Source organism: Mesoplodon densirostris, chromosome 18, assembly GCF_025265405.1.
Source record: "Mesoplodon densirostris isolate mMesDen1 chromosome 18, mMesDen1 primary haplotype, whole genome shotgun sequence".
NCBI lineage: Eukaryota > Metazoa > Chordata > Mammalia > Artiodactyla > Ziphiidae > Mesoplodon > Mesoplodon densirostris.
Window position 1 is genome coordinate 6,964,611 of NC_082678.1, and position 16,443 is coordinate 6,981,053.

The window sequence follows — 16,443 nt, forward strand, 5'->3', positions numbered from 1 at the left end:
GCTCAGTTGGGACCTTAGATCTCTAGGTTCAGCTCATCCTCCCTCTCAACCCCAGTCCCGTCCCCCAACCCCAGCGTCTCATTACCAGCCCGATCTATCTGGAGGGCCCCTGGTCCCAGAGGCCTCCAGGCATCCTAGGTAGGTCATAGCATGGCAGAGGCCTGGTGCTAGGTAGGGAATCCCATCCCTTCACCTTACCCTCCCTCTCTGTAACCGTTACCCCCCTGCCCCCACTCCCACCTGCTTTGCGGGCTCAGTCCCCATCTCTGGCTACTCGGGTTTCTGAGGTAAAGCCACTGGGGACAGAAGTTAAACTAGTGGGACAGGAAGGAAGGGGCGGGGAGAAGGGCCAAGAGGGCGGTGGGGATTAGGGTCTGTGGGCCCTCTTTACCTAACTTTCCTATTCTACGTCCTAAAAAATAATTTCTCTTTACCGTGCCAGTAGAAAAAGAATGGGTTTTGTAATATCATCGTTTGCTAGCCACCTGTGTGATCTTAAGTAGGTTTTCTGACCTCTCTGAGCCTCAGGTTTTTTCATCTGCAAAGTGGAGTGAGGTAAAAATGCAGAATTCACAGGGTGCTGAGGGTGCCTAGCACCGGGGCCTGGAGCATAATTTGCTGTCAGAAAATGTTAGATTCTTTTACTTATTCTTCTCCCCATCTCCAAGCACCCTCCTCTTCCATCTCCCTTTTCTTGGATTTTTCAGGACCCCCTAACCGGCCCTAGCCTCCCTTCCCCCATCCCTGCGGCCACAGTCCCTGTCGGTCTCGGGTTATTCAGGGTATTTCCCGGCGACGGGAGGCTCTCTACCCCCGCCCATTCGCAGTAGGGCTGAGGCGCGCGCTTGCGCGGGGTCCGGGAAAGCGGCGCTTGCCAGGAGAGAGAGGCTGGGGGAGGGGGGAGGTGAGAAGAGAGAGGGTGGAAGGAGAGGCGAGAACAGCGGAGAACCAGGAACAGCACAGAGGGAGACAAGGGAGAAGGGTTGGGGGAGAGAGGAAAGAGGGAGGGGTGGGTAAGGGGGAGAGATAGCCATCCGCTGCGAACCCCAGGAGGAAAGCCCGAGCTGGAACTGGAGCCCTAGCCGGAGACGGGCACTGGGAGGCGGCCGCCGGGATCCGTCAGCCCTGCATGATGCGTCTCCGGCTCTTCTGCATCCTGCTCGCCGCGGTCTCGGGAGCCCGGGGCTGGGGCTACTGTGAGTGCGGGGCTCGCAGGCAGGCGGGGTTGGGCCTGGGAGTCTAAGGTCTGCAGGGCGGGTCCCGCACCGCATTGCGGCTGGGTGGTCGCGGGTCCCTTCCCGGCCGGCGCGCGCTCATGCGCTTTCATCCTTTCCTGCCTCTCCCCGGCGCTCCGCAATGCAGCTCCGAGGCTGGCGCGCGCGCCCGGCGATGGGGCTGGGCTCAGAGCTGAAGATAGAGTCGGCCCGGGCGGGGATTTGGGACTGGGATCCAAGCGGGAGCTAGTGCCTGGGTTTGAGGGTTGGGAATAAGGGTGGTGCCAGTGACCCCGCTAGGGTTAAGGTTTTGCCAGAGGCTGGGGCTGGGGCTGGGCTTGGAGCTGGCCCAGGGACCAGGGTTTGGGACTGAGGCTGGGGCTGGATTTGGGGGTTGGGATTTGGTGACCCTTTATGATGCTAAGGTTGCACGTGGAACTGGTGATGGTGCTTGGACTGGCTGGGGTTGGGACCAAGGCCTGGATTTGGGGTTGGTGCAGGTCTGTGGGTGCTGCTGACTGGGATTGAGGCTAAGGCTGGGGCTGGATTGGTATCTTGGGGTGACTCAGGTTCTAAAGATGCTGAGGTTTGGGATTGTGTTTGCGGGTGTACTGAACCCCAGCTGGTACTAGGCAGGGTCTGGCCTACGGGTTCTTTCAGAAGAAGAAGGCAGCCTCCCCGAAGTGTGCAGCTGTTGCTGCAGACTAGGTTGAGTAGATGGTTTAAGTTAGGGCTGGGTCTGCAATGGGGGAGAGAGAAGAGCGAGCTCCGGTTGCTCAGTGTGCTGGGCCTTTGGGAAGACTGGGTGGGGCCACCCTGATCAACATGTCTGTTCCCCCAACCCAGACGGCTGTGACGAGGAGCTGGTTGGGCCCCTGTATGCACGCTCCCTGGGCGCCTCCTCCTACTATGGGCTCTTCACTGCGCCCCGTTTTGCCCGGCTGCACGGTGAGCGTGGTGGCGCCCCATGGTGGGGTGGGGGACTCTGGAGGGCTGGAGGCAAATGGGGAGCCAGTGGTGAAAGGCCTTGCCCCTTCTATAGGCATAAGCGGATGGTCTCCCCGGATTGGGGACCCAAATCCCTGGCTCCAGATCGACCTAATGAAGAAGCACCGGATCCGGGCTGTGGCCACGCAGGGCTCCTTTAACTCTTGGGACTGGGTCACACATTACATGCTGCTCTATGGCGACCGAGTGGACAGCTGGACACCGTTCTATCAGCGAGGGCACAACGCGGTACTCCAGGCTCCCTGCGCACACGCTTGGGGAACCTTTTCAGCTCTGTGAACTGGGCTGGGCTGGGCACAATCTTGGGGGAAGGGCAGGAGGCGGTGGTGAGGGCACAGATGAGGAGCAGGGACTTCCTCCCCAAGGACTCAGTCCAGAGGGACTGTCGCCTCCCCATGTGTGCAAGATATTCCCAGTGACAGGGTTTAACATACTTCAGGGTAAAATCTGGGAGAGTTTCATGAAGGTGGTGACATCTGAGTTGACCTTTGAGGATATAATGGGACGCTCTAGGCTAGGGAAACTGTGTTTGTGTAAAGCCATGAAGGCAGGGGAGATAAGGAGTGTTTGCCTTCCAGAAGTGGAGATTGGCTAGATGCGACAACTGTGGACTGGGAGGCTGTGGAGAAAGAAGCAGAGGGTGGGGACGTGGTCACTCCTCTTCCCTTGCCCCTCAGACCTTCTTCGGTAACGTGAACGAGTCGGCGGTGGTTCGCCACGACCTGCACTACCACTTCACGGCGCGCTACATCCGCATCGTGCCCTTGGCTTGGAACCCGCGCGGCAAGATCGGCCTGAGGCTTGGCCTCTACGGCTGCCCTTACAGTAAGGGTGTGAGGTCGTGGGCGGGGTAGGGGGGGCGGTGCCCAGGAGACACAGAGTCTCCCCGGTCCCCAACCCACCTACTGCCCCTCGCGCAGAGTCCGACGTGCTCTATTTCGATGGCGATGATGCCATCTCCTACCGCTTCCCGCGAGGAGTCAGCCGGAGTCTGTGGGACGTGTTCGCCTTTAGCTTCAAGACCGAAGAGAAGGACGGGCTCCTGTTGCACGCCGAGGGCGCCCAGGGCGACTACGTGACACTCGAGCTGCAGGGGGCACACTTGCTGCTGCACATGAGCCTGGGTGAGCTCAGAGATCCCGCCGCAAAGCCTGAGGCTCTCCTCCCACGTCTTTTGTTGCACCTCCTCCGCGAAGCCGCGCCCCACTTCTTATCCTTCCCTTCCTTAGTGTTTGGACCAACCCATCTTTTTCGTGTAAAATTTGGTGCTAGCAAAACACTGGACTTGGGATCAGGAGAAGCGGATTCCAGTCTCAGCTGTACCACCTACCAGCGGGACAAGCACTTCCCCAGTCTGCTTCCTCATTGCAAAAACGTTGTATATACGTATACACACGCGCCTAAAGCGTTATTATTTTGTATCTCAATGGCTTTTCGTAATATCCACGTGATAAGGTAGAAGCAACTCTCGTGCCTCAAGTTTTACTGATAGGAAAACAGAGGCTCAGAGAGGTTGAATGGCTCACTCTAAGTCCACACTTGCCAATGGCCACTGCTCCATCCCAGGCTGAGGGTGGTCCAATCTCTGTATGCCCACCCTCCCTGGCTGCCCTGGGCCCTGGGCAGTTCCTCTTCTGTGCTGCCGGCTGCTGCTCTGCCTGGGGGCTAGCTGGGCAGTAGGGCTCGCTTGGGTTTTCCAGGTTCCAGGTCTGACCCCACCCCACCCTACCCTCAGGCAGCAGCCCCATCCAGCCAAGGCCCGGTCACACAACCGTAAGCGCTGGGGGCGTCCTCAATGACCAGCACTGGCATTACGTACGTGTGGACCGATTTGGCCGCGAAGCAAATCTCACTCTGGACGGCTACGAGCAGCGCTTCGTGCTCAACGGTGACTTCGAGAGACTGAACCTGGACTCGGAGGTGAGCGGAGAGGGGAGGAGCCATTTGGTTAACTGGGATGCTGGGTGGGCCGGTGGGGGACAGCACTTTTCTCTCCCAGAGGCAGGACTCTGCTTTCGGGTGTCTGTACACGCTAGCAGCTCTTGGCAAACTCCCAGAAAGGCCTGGGTTTTTGTTGTTGCTGCTGCTATTAGCATGCAGATTCCCGGGCTCCACCCCAGAACTACTGAGATGGAGTCTGGAAACCTGGATTTGGGGGATCAGGCAAGATGAGACAATTGCCCCCTTCAGGCCCTGATCTGCAGATAAAGAATCCCAGACAGGTTCATTGACTTACCTAAGGGCATGCCGCCAATTTGTGGTGGAGTCAGGGCTAGAACCCAAGCCTGGGGAGGCCCAGCGAGCTTCCAGCTTCAATACTGATACTGGGGCAATGTGTGTCTGAAGTCTTATAAAACTCCATCTGCCTGGAGCGTGGGAAAGTGTACGGCGGGGGAGCGCGAGAAAGGCAGCGCGGCTGCCGCGCTTGTCGCTTGTCGGCTCAGTGGGAAAACTTCTGGAAACTTCACCATTGATCCTGATGGGAGTGGCCCCCCTGAAGCCATTTGTAGTGTCCTCACTCCTCACTCCGCCCGCAGATGTTCATCGGGGGTCTGGTGGGCGCCGCGCAGAAGAACCTTGCCTATCGGCATAATTTCCGCGGCTGCATGGAAAACGTGATCTTCAACCGAGTCAACATCGCGGACCTGGCCGTGCGGCGCCATTCACGGATCACCTTCGAGGCCAGTGGGCAGGGGGATCTGGGAGGACGGGGCGTCAGAGCCGCTTGGAACCAAGAGGTGGAGTGGGAAGAGGTCCTGCGAATCGTGTAGAAGCCGAGGACCCCTCTCCCCAGCCAGATGCTCAAGTGGGGGTGATGGTGTCATCACTGACTCACAGGAAGCGCAAAAGGCCAGCCCCCAACCCCCCAGTTAAAAGCTGTGGTCCGGTCTAAGCATCTCCTCAATTATAACTGAGGAAAATAAGGGGTAGCGACCCTGAGTGGCACCACCAGGGGTCACACAGCTGCGCAGGGGCTGAGGGGGGACTTGAACCCAGGGCTGTTTCGGTGTGTGGGTGTGGGTGCTCCCCCCACCTGAACTCAGGAGCGTAATCAGGCACTGCTGCCGGGAAGCAGGCGGGAAATTGCCTCTCCACGCTGGAAGGAAGTGAAGGAGCGGTCGCCCCTGGAGACGATGTAGATCAGGATAGAGTCCTGCAGGCCGACTTGGTGGCTGGAGACCTCCTCCACAGCTGGACACGTTTCTGGGGGAGTTGGGGAGGTGCACCCAGGGAACCTCACTCCCCACAGAGGTGGGGCGGGGCATCGGCTCGGGTGCTGATGGATCCTCACTTTCGTCCCTAGGGTAAGGTGGCATTCCGTTGCCTGGACCCGGTTCCTCACCCCATCAACTTTGGAGGTCCTCACAACTTCGTGCAAGTGCCTGGCTTCCCTCGCCGAGGCCGCCTCGCAGTCTCTTTTCGCTTCCGTACCTGGGATCTCACCGGGCTGCTACTTTTCTCCCGCCTGGGGGATGGGCTGGGCCACGTGGAGCTGATGCTCAGCGAAGGGCAGGTCAACGTGTCCATCGTGCAGACCGGCCGAAAGAAACTGCAGTTTGCGGCTGGTGAGGGGTGGAGGGAAGCGGGAGGCACAGGGAGGCCAGAGGAGGGCAAAGAGCAGAGGAGTTTGTAGGCCTGGACTGAAGCCTTTGTACACGGGAGAGGCCCTGGGAAAGGGTGGGAGTGGATGGAGGCTGCTGGGAGTCGGAGGGCGGGGCAGATCTGAGGAGCTACGGGCGCCAGGAGAAGCGGGAAGGCGGAGAATCCTGGTACTCTCCAGTTCCGGAGGGTCTCTGGAGGTGTCATTCGGTTATGACTTTTGTGTCAGCCACCGGGGTTCCACACAGTGAAGAGAGACATTCAGAGATGTCACCACTCAGGTTGATAAGTGTACAAATGGGAGGCACAGAGGCTACCGTTAGGACACAGACTGGGGTTACTGCCTCCCCGCTCCAGGTACTCTTCTTTTTTTTTTTTTTGCGGTACGCGGGCCTCTCACTGTTGTGGCCTCTCCCGTTGCGGAGCACAGGCTCCGGACGCGCAGGCTCAGCGGCCATGGCTCACGGGCCCAGCCGCTCCGCGGCATGTGGGATCTTCCCGGACCGGGGCACGAACCCGTGTCCCCTGCATCGGCAGGCGGACTCTCAACCACTGCGCCACCAGGGAAGCCCCTAGGTACTCTTCTAGAACGTGGTGCCCCCCCCCCCCCACCATCCTCCTGTCCTGTCCAGGGTTCCGCCTGAATGACGGCTTTTGGCACGAGGTGAATTTCGTGGCGCAGGAAAACCACGCGGTCATCAGCATTGATGACGTGGAGGGGGCGGAGGTCAGGGTCTCATACCCACTGCTGATCCGTACAGGAACCTCATACTTCTTTGGAGGTAAGTGGAGGCCGACCTGGCTAGACCCCTGCCTCTGGGTGGGAAGGCCCCATCTAAGTCCACCCAGACAGGGCTACGTGGAGAGTTTTGTAGCAGTAAATCCCTCTTGTCCCTCTGGGGCCTTGGGGACTGGAAGGTCACTGTCATTGTCTACTAGCCCCCTTCCTTCCTTCATGTCTGGCTCTCCCTTGGCATCTCCCTGGGGGAGGGTCGCTGGAGTCTCCCCTGGGGAGGGCCTCACAGGGGTGGTTGCTCCAGGTTGTCCCAAGCCAGCCAGTCGATGGGGCTGCCACTCCAACCAGACGGCGTTCCATGGCTGCATGGAGCTGCTCAAGGTGGATGGTCAACTGGTCAACCTGACTCTGGTGGAGGGCCGGCGGCTTGGATACTATGCTGAGGTCCTCTTTGACACATGTGGCATCACTGATAGGTATCCAGACGCCCCTCTCCCTACAAGAGGTGACCCCCCCAAAGCCCTCTTCCATGGTCTCCCAATGATGAGAATGGCCTTCCTCAATGATCTCCCTTCTCCTGGTCCTAGCTCCTAAGTCTCCTACCTGGGGATGATTCCTCCTTGACCTCTCACCTCCTATTTCTTCCCTTAAAGTGACACATGCTCAGAATGGAAATGAAGCATCTGTTTTTGGTCCTCGAGGGTTTTATTTGGGGGGTGGGGGAAGTAAGGCATTATTTATTCCTCCGGGGAAGGGGAAACAGTAGTACTTGAGCCCTGAGGCCTGCCTAATGCCCCAGCATTTAAGCTTGTTAGGTGGAGTATGTTTCACACTGGGTTTTGGTGCTCCCAGGAGCTGGGAGTGAAGCTTGTAAGGATCAGACCCTACTCTCAAGCTCCCCATAAGGCTCCTTCCCTCGGTGCTGACCCCCTCACCTAGGTGCAGCCCTAATATGTGTGAGCATGACGGACGCTGCTACCAGTCTTGGGATGACTTCATCTGCTATTGTGAACTGACAGGCTACAAGGGGGAGACCTGCCACCAACGTAAGCCAGCTTGGGTATGGGGGAGAGTCAGAGACAGGGGAGGTCAGGAGGTTTCTGGCAATCATGAGGCTGCTAGAGATGGTAGAGCTGGCCCTCCTTAGCCCCCTGACTCTATAATTGCCTTTCCCCCACCTCACCACCAACCAGCTTTGTATAAAGAATCCTGTGAGGCTTATCGGCTCAGTGGGAAAACTTCTGGCAACTTCACCATTGATCCTGATGGGAGTGGCCCCCTGAAGCCATTTGTAGTGTACTGTGATATCCGAGGTAAGTGGCTCTGATGGGTGGTGGAGGGGCAGCTGACAAGGCAATGCCGGAGGACGGAAGGGTGGACAGGGGCCAGTAAGATTAAATGGTGGTGGGGGTAAAGGAGCACAGAAGGGGGAAGGGGACACTCAGGGATTTGTAATCTAGCCTCGCAGGTAGATTCCAGCTTCCTGATCCATTCCAGCTGTCTCATCTCCAGCCTATGACGTTGGGGGCCTAGAGCTGGGCTGAAATGGAGCTGCTGGCCCCGTTTCTTGGCTCTGGATTGCAGTAGTGGTGCTGGGGGCGGGGCAGGGAGATGGGCAGCGAATGCCACAGCCACAGCTCTGCTTCATCCCCTCCCCCAGAGAACCGGGCGTGGACAGTTGTGAGGCATGACAGGCTGTGGACAACCCGGGTGACAGGTTCTAGCATGGAGCGGCCATTCCTCGGGGCCGTCCAGTATTGGAATGCATCCTGGGAGGAAGTCAGTGCCCTGGCCAATGCTTCCCAGCACTGTGAACAGTGGATTGAGTTCTCCTGCTACAACTCCCGGCTGCTCAACACTGCAGGTTAGGGCGGGGGTGGGGAGGGCAAGGTGGAGAGCTGGAGGAGAGACCAGTGGGGTCTGGGAGAAGAGGATTAGAGGGTTCAAGGGAGCCCTGGGCTACACGATTCAAGAAAGGGTCTGGGCTGGTTGGAAGGGTGAGAGAGGAGCCCAGAGGCTAATGGAGGGCAGGGCCTGGAAACTGCCTGCACCTCTTCCCCAGGAGGCTACCCCTATAGCTTCTGGATTGGCCGAAACGAGGAGCAGCACTTCTACTGGGGTGGCTCGCAGCCCGGCATTCAGCGCTGTGCCTGTGGTCTGGACCGGAGCTGTGTGGACCCCGCTCTGCACTGTAACTGTGATGCCGACCAGCCCCAGTGGTAAGGGGGGCAAAGGGACAGGGCTTTCAGGACGCCAGGGACAGCTGAGCGGCAGAGGCTGAGCCACCACATCCTGTCCCCGACAGGAGAACCGACAAGGGCCTGCTGACTTTTGTGGACCATTTGCCTGTCACTCAGGTGGTGGTGGGGGACACGAACCGTTCCAATTCTGAGGCCCAGTTCTTCCTGAGGCCTCTGCGCTGCTATGGTGATCGTGAGTGACAGACCCTTCTGGTGTACCCTCCCAGGGTCAGCTCTCCAGTTTCCAAAATCTAGGCTACCTGATCCACTGGGGGTCTCTGGGACACACTGGCAGACACCCCAGCTCCTGGTGTGATATGCCCACACCCGTGTTGTTCCTCGGCACCTTCCTCTCTTTCATTACACGCCTTAGGTTTCCCTGGGGACCCCTAGCTGTCCCCTTTTGCCCCGTCTCCCCCCGCCCTGAGGCTGCCTTTACTCCTCTCCCCTCCTACCTCGCTGACAAGGCCTTCCTCCATCTGGTTTTGCAGGAAATTCCTGGAACACCATCGCCTTCCACACTGGGGCTGCGCTGCGCTTTCCCCCAATCCAGGCCAACCACAGCCTTGATGTCTCCTTCTACTTCCGGACCTCGGCTCCCTCAGGAGTCTTCCTAGAGAACACAGGGGGCCCTTACTGCCAGTGGCGCAGACCTTACGTGCGGGTGGAACTCAACAGTGAGCAGGCAGACGTTGCCGGGGGGTGAAGATCCCTGGGGAGGTGTGGGGTGGGTGGAGGCTGGGACAAGGGACAAGGGGTAAGATGCCCCTCTGCGAGGCAGCATGGAAAGGGCTTCAGAGGGCGCTGGCTTCTACACCCAGCTGTCTTTTTTTTTTTAATATAAATTTATTTATTTATTTATTTTTTTGCTGCATTGGGTCTTCGTTGCTGTGTGGGCTTTCTCTAGTTGCAGAGAGCGGGGGCTACTCTTCGTTGTGGTACGCAGGCTTCTCATTGCGGTGGCTTCTCGTTGTGGAGCATGGGCTCTGGGCGTGTGGGCTTCAGTAGTTGTGGCTCGTGGGCTCTAGAGCACAGACTCAGTAGTTGTGGCGCACGGGCTTAGTTGCTCCGCGGCATGTGGGATCTTCCCGGACCGGGGATCGAACCCGCGCCCCCTGCATTGGCAGGCGGACTCTCAAGTGCTGCGCCACCAGGAAGTCCCCCAGCTCTGTCTTGACAGCTGGCTTCGTGACCTTGAGCGCCCACTTAGCCTCTCTGGGCCTTAGGTCCCTGACTTGTAAGGAAGCTGGACTCCTGGTGGCGGGGGGGTCTTCTACCTGATGAGCTATGCTTCTAACCTGAGAAGTGGGGCTGAGAAGCTGGCTCCAGGGATCTGGGAATCTGGGAGAGACCAGGGATATGAGGTTTTTTTCTTTTTTTATACATTTATTTATTTTTGGCTGCGTTGGGTCTTCGTTGCTGCGAGTGGGCTTTCTCTAGTTGCGGCGAGCGCGGTCTGCTCTTCGTTGCGGTGCACGGGCTTCTCATTGCGGGGGCTTCTCTTTGTTGTGGAGCACGGGCTCTAGGAGCGCGGGCTTCAGGAGCTGTGGCACGTGGGCTCAGGAGTTGTGGCTCGTGGGCTCTAGAGCGCAGGCTCAGTAGTTGTGGCGCACGGGCTTAGTTGCTCCGCGGCATGTGGGGTCTTCCCAGACCAGGGCTTGAACCCGTGTGCCCTGCATTGGCAGGCGGATTCTTAACCACCGCGCCACCAGGGAAGTCCGGGGTGTGAGGTTTTAAGCAGTTTATGGGTTTTGTCCCAGGCTGTAGACAGATTGGAGGGACATTCAAGGAGCTCCAAAGGGTGAAGAAGAGGGGTTGTATCAGGTGAACCTGTGAGGGATCTTGGAGGTCTGAGTCCTCTCCCCCTAACCCCCAACGTTGTCCAGCATCCCGGGATGTGGTCTTCGCCTTCGACGTGGGGAATGGGGATGAGAACCTGACAGTGCACTCAGATGACTTTGAGTTCAACGATGACGAGTGGCACCTGGTCCGGGCTGAAATCAATGTAAAGCAGGCCCGGCTCCGCGTGGATCACCGGCCTTGGGTGCTGCGGCCGATGCCCCTGCAGACCTACATCTGGCTGGAGTACGACCAGCCCCTCTATGTCGGTGAGCAGCAACCCAGGGGCAGGTCTGAAGCCTCTGACACCTTCCCCCGCTCTCGAGGCCACTCTCCTTGTTTCCAGGAACCCTGTGTCGTAGGTCCCGATCCCCTCGACCGCAGAGTGAGCCAAAGGCCCACCTTTCCTCTCCGGTCCCTGGCGTCTATTCTGTTCTTCTAGCCCCCTTGGCTCCCCTCCGAACCCCAGTGCTTATCCCTGTCTCTGGCTCTACACCCATTTCTTGACCTGCCCACCTTCCCCAGGATCTGCGGAGCTTAAGAGGCGGCCCTTCGTGGGTTGCTTGAGGGCTATGCGTCTGAACGGAGTGACTCTGAACCTGGAGGGCCGTGCCAATGCCTCTGAGGGTACCTCACCCAACTGCACGGGCCACTGCGCCCACCCCCGGTTCCCCTGTTTCCATGGAGGCCGCTGCGTGGAGCGCTACAGCTACTACACCTGTGACTGTGACCTCACGGCTTTTGATGGGCCATATTGCAACCACGGTTAGTGCTGCTGGTTATGGGAGGACAGGGAGCCCTGACGGGATGTAGGGAGGGCAGGAAAGGAAGGAGGGCACAAAGTCAGCATCAGGGAAAACTGTGGTCGTCCTGGGCTCCTGAGCTCTGAGCTGGGGCAGTCAGGCAGTTGAAGATGTTGGGTGACTCCAAAGGCATAAAGTGGGGCCAGGAAGGGATGGCACAGCTAGCTGGCACTAAAAAGATCAAAAGCAAGAAGCAAGTAACTTCCCCATCTTCCCACTGTCACCAAGGGAACACAGGTCACCCCACTTGCAAGCGTATCCCCCTCAGGCTGCACGATGCCCTCCTATGCCGTTTCCTATTTGACAATCGCTTCTCTCCTAAAACACGTCTACAACCTGGTTCTTGGGTTAAGGCAAGCCTTGACATTCACCATAGCAAGATTCTGCACATATACCCAGACTGCAGCCTCCCGAAGGCTGGTCTAGGGGGATGAGTGAGCAGGGAGGTCACTGGTGGGAGAAGTCTGGTGAGGTAGGGAGATACAGGGACTAAGGGACTGACAGAAGACCTCTGGGTTTGGTTCGGAAGTGTGAGTAGTGGCAGGTGTACCAGATGGGCTTATGGTATCTCGATTCTAATCTTGACTGTCCACTTACTGTGTATCCCTAGGCAAGTAGCTACCCATTTCTGAGCCTCACTTTCCCCAGCTGTAAAACGCAGGGGTTGGATTAGATGATCTTGTACATTTCCCATGATTTTAAGATTCCATTCCATGACACAGGGGTGCCAGAGGACCTAAAGGTGAATGGAGACAGGTTGTGGCGGTGGCTGAAACTGGGGACACGTGCCAGAGGGTGTGTGTGGATGACACATACAGCGTCTGAATGTGGGAACGGGGGCCCTGACCTCACTACCTCTGCCTTCAGACATTGGCGGTTTCTTTGAGCCGGGCACCTGGATGCGCTATAACCTCCAGTCAGCGCTGCGCTCCGCAGCCCGCGAGTTCTCCCACATGCTGAGCCGGCCAGTGCCGGGCTACGAGCCCGGCTACATCCCCGGTTACGACACTCCTGGCTACGCGCCCGGCTACCACGGCCCTGGGTACCGCCTGCCTGACTACCCGCGGCCTGGCCGGCCGGTGCCGGGCTACCGTGGACCCGTCTATAATGTCACCGGAGAGGAGGTGTCCTTCAGCTTCAGCACCCACTCCGCCCCCGCCGTCCTGCTCTACGTCAGCTCCTTTGTGCGTGACTACATGGCTGTGCTCATCAAGGAAGACGGTAAGCCCCCCCGAGGCGCTCGCCCTCAATTCCAGCTGCCTCCGGGTGCCCTCCACTCTCGTAACTATCGATTGACCAGTACAAGGACTCAAGGGCTCTTACAAGATGGGGACTTTGGGAGCTGAGAGGAGACCCCCCTCTTCCTCCTCCCCACCCTACAGGGACCCTGCAGCTGCGCTATCAGCTGGGCACCAGTCCCTACGTGTACCAACTAACCACCCGCCCTGTGACTGACGGCCAGCCCCACAGCGTCAACCTCACCCGGGTCTACCGCAACCTCTTCATCCAGGTGTGTGCAGGGGGAGGGGGCCAAGGGAGGCGGGCCGGTTCAGACCACCACCTCGCCATCTAGGTTGCAGCAGTGGGAAATGCCAAACGTTTAGCATTTGTAGAGCACGTTCCAATGTACAGAGGATGGTCATGTGTGTTATCCCATGGGACCTCACAACCGCTCTGTGGGGTAGTTCAGGTAGGCAGCTCTTCTTCTTATCTTCGTTTGACAAATCACTAAAGGGGCTCAGACAGTAAAGTGGTGTTCCCCAAGTCAAACCACCGTAAGCTGCGAAGACAGGGCTCCAGACCAGGTTGTTGGGTTTTTAATACCAAATCCTATGTCTGGGTCCAGGGGTTGCCCACCTGGGACTGAGCTAGGACTCACCACCAACTGGGAGAGGAGAGTTCCGGCCTGGTCTGGGCTACGTGTGCCCCCAGTTCTCCCTCCCTCATCTCCTTTCCCTTCCCCACTCAGGTGGACTACTTCCCCCTGACAGAACAGAAGTTCTCCCTGTTGGTGGACAGCCAGCTGGACTCACCCAAGGCCTTGTATCTGGGGCGCGTTATGGGTAAGCTGGGGCTGAGAGGGCGTTTTGGGTAAGGAGCTGTGGGTGAAGTCCCTGGAGCCCAGAGGGGAGAGTGAAGGGGCGGGGGAGTGGCATTGAAGGTGCTGATAAAGAGTGGGAACCTAGCGATGGTGAGAGGGGGCAGGGCTACTGGTGGTCCAAGCCCGTTTCTTTCTGGGCTGCCTCTCCCTCAGAGACGGGAGTGATTGACCCGGAGATCCAGCGCTACAACACACCAGGTTTCTCGGGCTGCCTGTCTGGTGTCCGATTCAACAACGTGGCCCCCCTCAAGAGCCACTTCCGAACACCTCGACCCATGACCTCGGAGCTGGCTGAGGCCCTTCGCGTTCAGGGAGAACTGTCTGAGTCTAACTGCGGAGCCATGCCACGTCTCGTCTCAGAGGTGCCACCTGAGCTGGACCCCTGGTATCTGCCCCCAGGTACATCCCTGGGACACAGTAAAGGAAGGGAAGAGAGGGACAACAGGGAAAGGAAATGGTTCTCGACCTGGAGGCGGCTTCTCCTACCTGGTGCTTTCCCTTTTGCAGACTTCCCATACTACCACGACGACGGATGGGTTGCCATACTTCTGGGCTGTGAGTAGCACAGTCACTACCCTGACCTCCTCATTCTACCCTCTGGCTGTCGGCGTTGCCCCCCTGCCCCGTAGCCTCAGGGCTGAGGGGTGGTGAAGACACTAGGGGCATGGTGGTGCCCAGAAGGATGAGACAGGCTGTGCTGAAGGTAGAGGATAATCAGGTTGGAGAGTTTTAAATGTTTGAGGCTGCTACAGACTTTTAATTGAAATGACATATCAGAATGGGGCTAAAGCTTTTACAGTGATGTGCCCATCAACGCCTGATCCCATACACCATCTCTTCTCAGTGGTAGTCCATTGCTGGTCACATCTGACTTTATGACCTTGTGGATCAGATAATCTCCAAGTCCTGATGAGCAGCTTAAGTCACGTGCTTATCTGTTGGATCATGGTCTTTATGTTCCACCAAAGTCAGGTGTTCAATATCTAAAAGGTCCCAGAATTAGGCAGGAACTGTTTATTAAAAGGAGCTTCACTCCACTCTAAAAAGGTAAATTTTATGGTACGTAAACTATATCTCAATAAAACTGTTATAAGAAAATTAAAAAATACAGTGAGGCTAAAGCTAAGGGATGAGGAGATGGGGGTGCAGTAACATCCAGAGAGATGCGAAATTGGGGTACCAGGGATGTGGGAAGAGAACGTTAGAAATAGAAGACGGCAGGGGATGAGCCAGGAATGTAGACCTACCAGATACTTAAGAATGGCTTCACGTGGCCACACAGCTGACGCTCTTGTACACGTATGCTTTAGGCCAAAAGCATACATGTGTGTATGTACATAGGTGAAACCCCAGAGATCTGCCCTGAATTGTTCCTTTTTTTCTCTTTCAGTTTTGGTGGCCTTCTTGCTGCTGGGGCTGGTGGGAATGTTGGTGCTCTTCTATCTGAAAAATCATCGCTACAAGGGCTCCTACCACACCAATGAGCCCAAGGCCACTCACGATTACCACCCTGGCAGCAAACATCCCCTACCTACTTCAGGCCCGGCCCAAGCCCAAGCCCCAGCCCCACCCCCGGCCCCAACGCCAGCTTCTACCCAAGTTCCGGCCCCAGCCCCTGGCCCCCGGGACCAAAACCTACCCCAGATCCTGGAGGAGTCCAGGTCTGAATGAATCAGGAGAAGGGCTTCAGGGACCAAGTCCATCTCCTCCGAATTCCCCAATCCCTGCCTCTACCGCCCCCCCCACCACCCCGTCAGGGACATTTGGCCCCTCTTAGCTGGCTCTGCTCATCCAGAGGATTTCCCTCCTGCCAAGTTTGGTGGGCAGAGCTACAGATGGGACCAAAGGGAGGGGCTGAGCCTCACTGCCTAAACCAATGCCCTGCCCATCCCCACTTCCCCAGGCTCCTGGTTGTTGGTCTCCCCCAAAGAAGCCTCATGGGGTTAAGACAGGCTCTTCCTGCCATCCCTGTCCCAGCTGCTGCCAGGGATTAACCACAGAGTGCAGGGGAGATTACCTGCCTCCCTTCAAATACTCAATCTCAGCAGGGACAGATGTGTGGGATTGCAGGGATGCACGGGGTATGGGCGGAGGAGGCCGCTCAATCATACCCCCCCAGCCTCCCCCCTCCCCTGCAGAACATCTTCCATCTGCTTCCACTCAGTTGGGGATTAGGGAGGGCTTCACTGATGTCTCCCACCCCCGTTTTTTGTTTTTTACAGAGACCGAGAGGCCTCAGTTTAGCACCTTAGTACCTCCACTGCTTTACATGCTTTAGCCAAAGCCATAAAAAACTTGCAACGTAGAGAGAAGAATGCAGACACACTGCCTAGCCAGCCCTCTACTCTTCCTCCCTCTTCCAAGATATGCAGTAGCCTTGGTGCCTGTCCAAAGGCGTGGCCCCCCTCTCCAATGCATGAGGAGCCCTCTTTCCTCCGCTCAGAGATGCTGCTTCGTTTGCCCAGGAGGTCATATTCTTTATATATATTTTTTGTTGCACAGTCTCTCTCTAGAGAAACTCTATATATTACTCTAATTTTTTAAATTATCAGTTTATATATAAAAGAAAAAATCAATCGACTGTCCTGTCCTGTGCTGTGCCCACGGTCTGTAGTGTGCTTCTCCTGTGTTGGAAGTCTCATGAGGTCTGCCGGTCATTCACCCAAGCCTGATCCGGCCTCCACTCTGACGCTGTGCTCTCAGACTTGGAGCTGTTCTAATAAAGCAGAGTGACAGAGCCTAAGTCTGTGTGTGGTAGCTGGCGGCGTGGTTAGGGCACAGTGGGATGATTTTAAGGGAGCTAATCTGACGGCTCCAGAAACTCTATGGGGAGCACTCAAAATCCTTGCATCACCTACTGGAAGCCTGCTTGCTTCTTGCCAGCCCCCTACCCCAGATCTCC

General features: G+C 57.4%; 2 protein-coding genes across 2 annotated transcripts in view; one reads left to right on the forward strand and one right to left on the reverse strand.

The window, feature by feature from the left end:
• The first annotated feature begins 996 nt into the window (after positions 1-996).
• CNTNAP1 (contactin associated protein 1) lies at positions 997-16,273 on the forward strand. The gene is made up of 24 exons (XM_060082565.1): positions 997-1,196; positions 2,061-2,162; positions 2,257-2,450; positions 2,900-3,047; positions 3,143-3,346; positions 3,958-4,142; positions 4,760-4,903; positions 5,527-5,788; positions 6,455-6,604; positions 6,863-7,034; positions 7,498-7,604; positions 7,752-7,871; positions 8,219-8,422; positions 8,621-8,777; positions 8,864-8,991; positions 9,290-9,475; positions 10,685-10,906; positions 11,163-11,402; positions 12,308-12,661; positions 12,823-12,950; positions 13,410-13,503; positions 13,695-13,940; positions 14,049-14,096; positions 14,932-16,273. The coding sequence occupies exons 1-24, from the start codon at positions 1,130-1,132 to the stop codon at positions 15,210-15,212; spliced, it is 4,143 nt and encodes a 1,380-aa protein (XP_059938548.1). The 5' UTR covers positions 997-1,129; the 3' UTR covers positions 15,213-16,273.
• Positions 14,287-16,443, reverse strand: part of EZH1 (enhancer of zeste 1 polycomb repressive complex 2 subunit) — a 32,220-nt gene continuing 30,063 nt past the window's right edge. Inside the window, exon 20 of the mRNA XM_060082569.1 lies at positions 14,287-14,524. Coding sequence (XP_059938552.1) covers positions 14,518-14,524 — 7 coding nt within the window. The 3' untranslated portion in view covers positions 14,287-14,517. The remainder of the gene's footprint in view (positions 14,525-16,443) is intronic.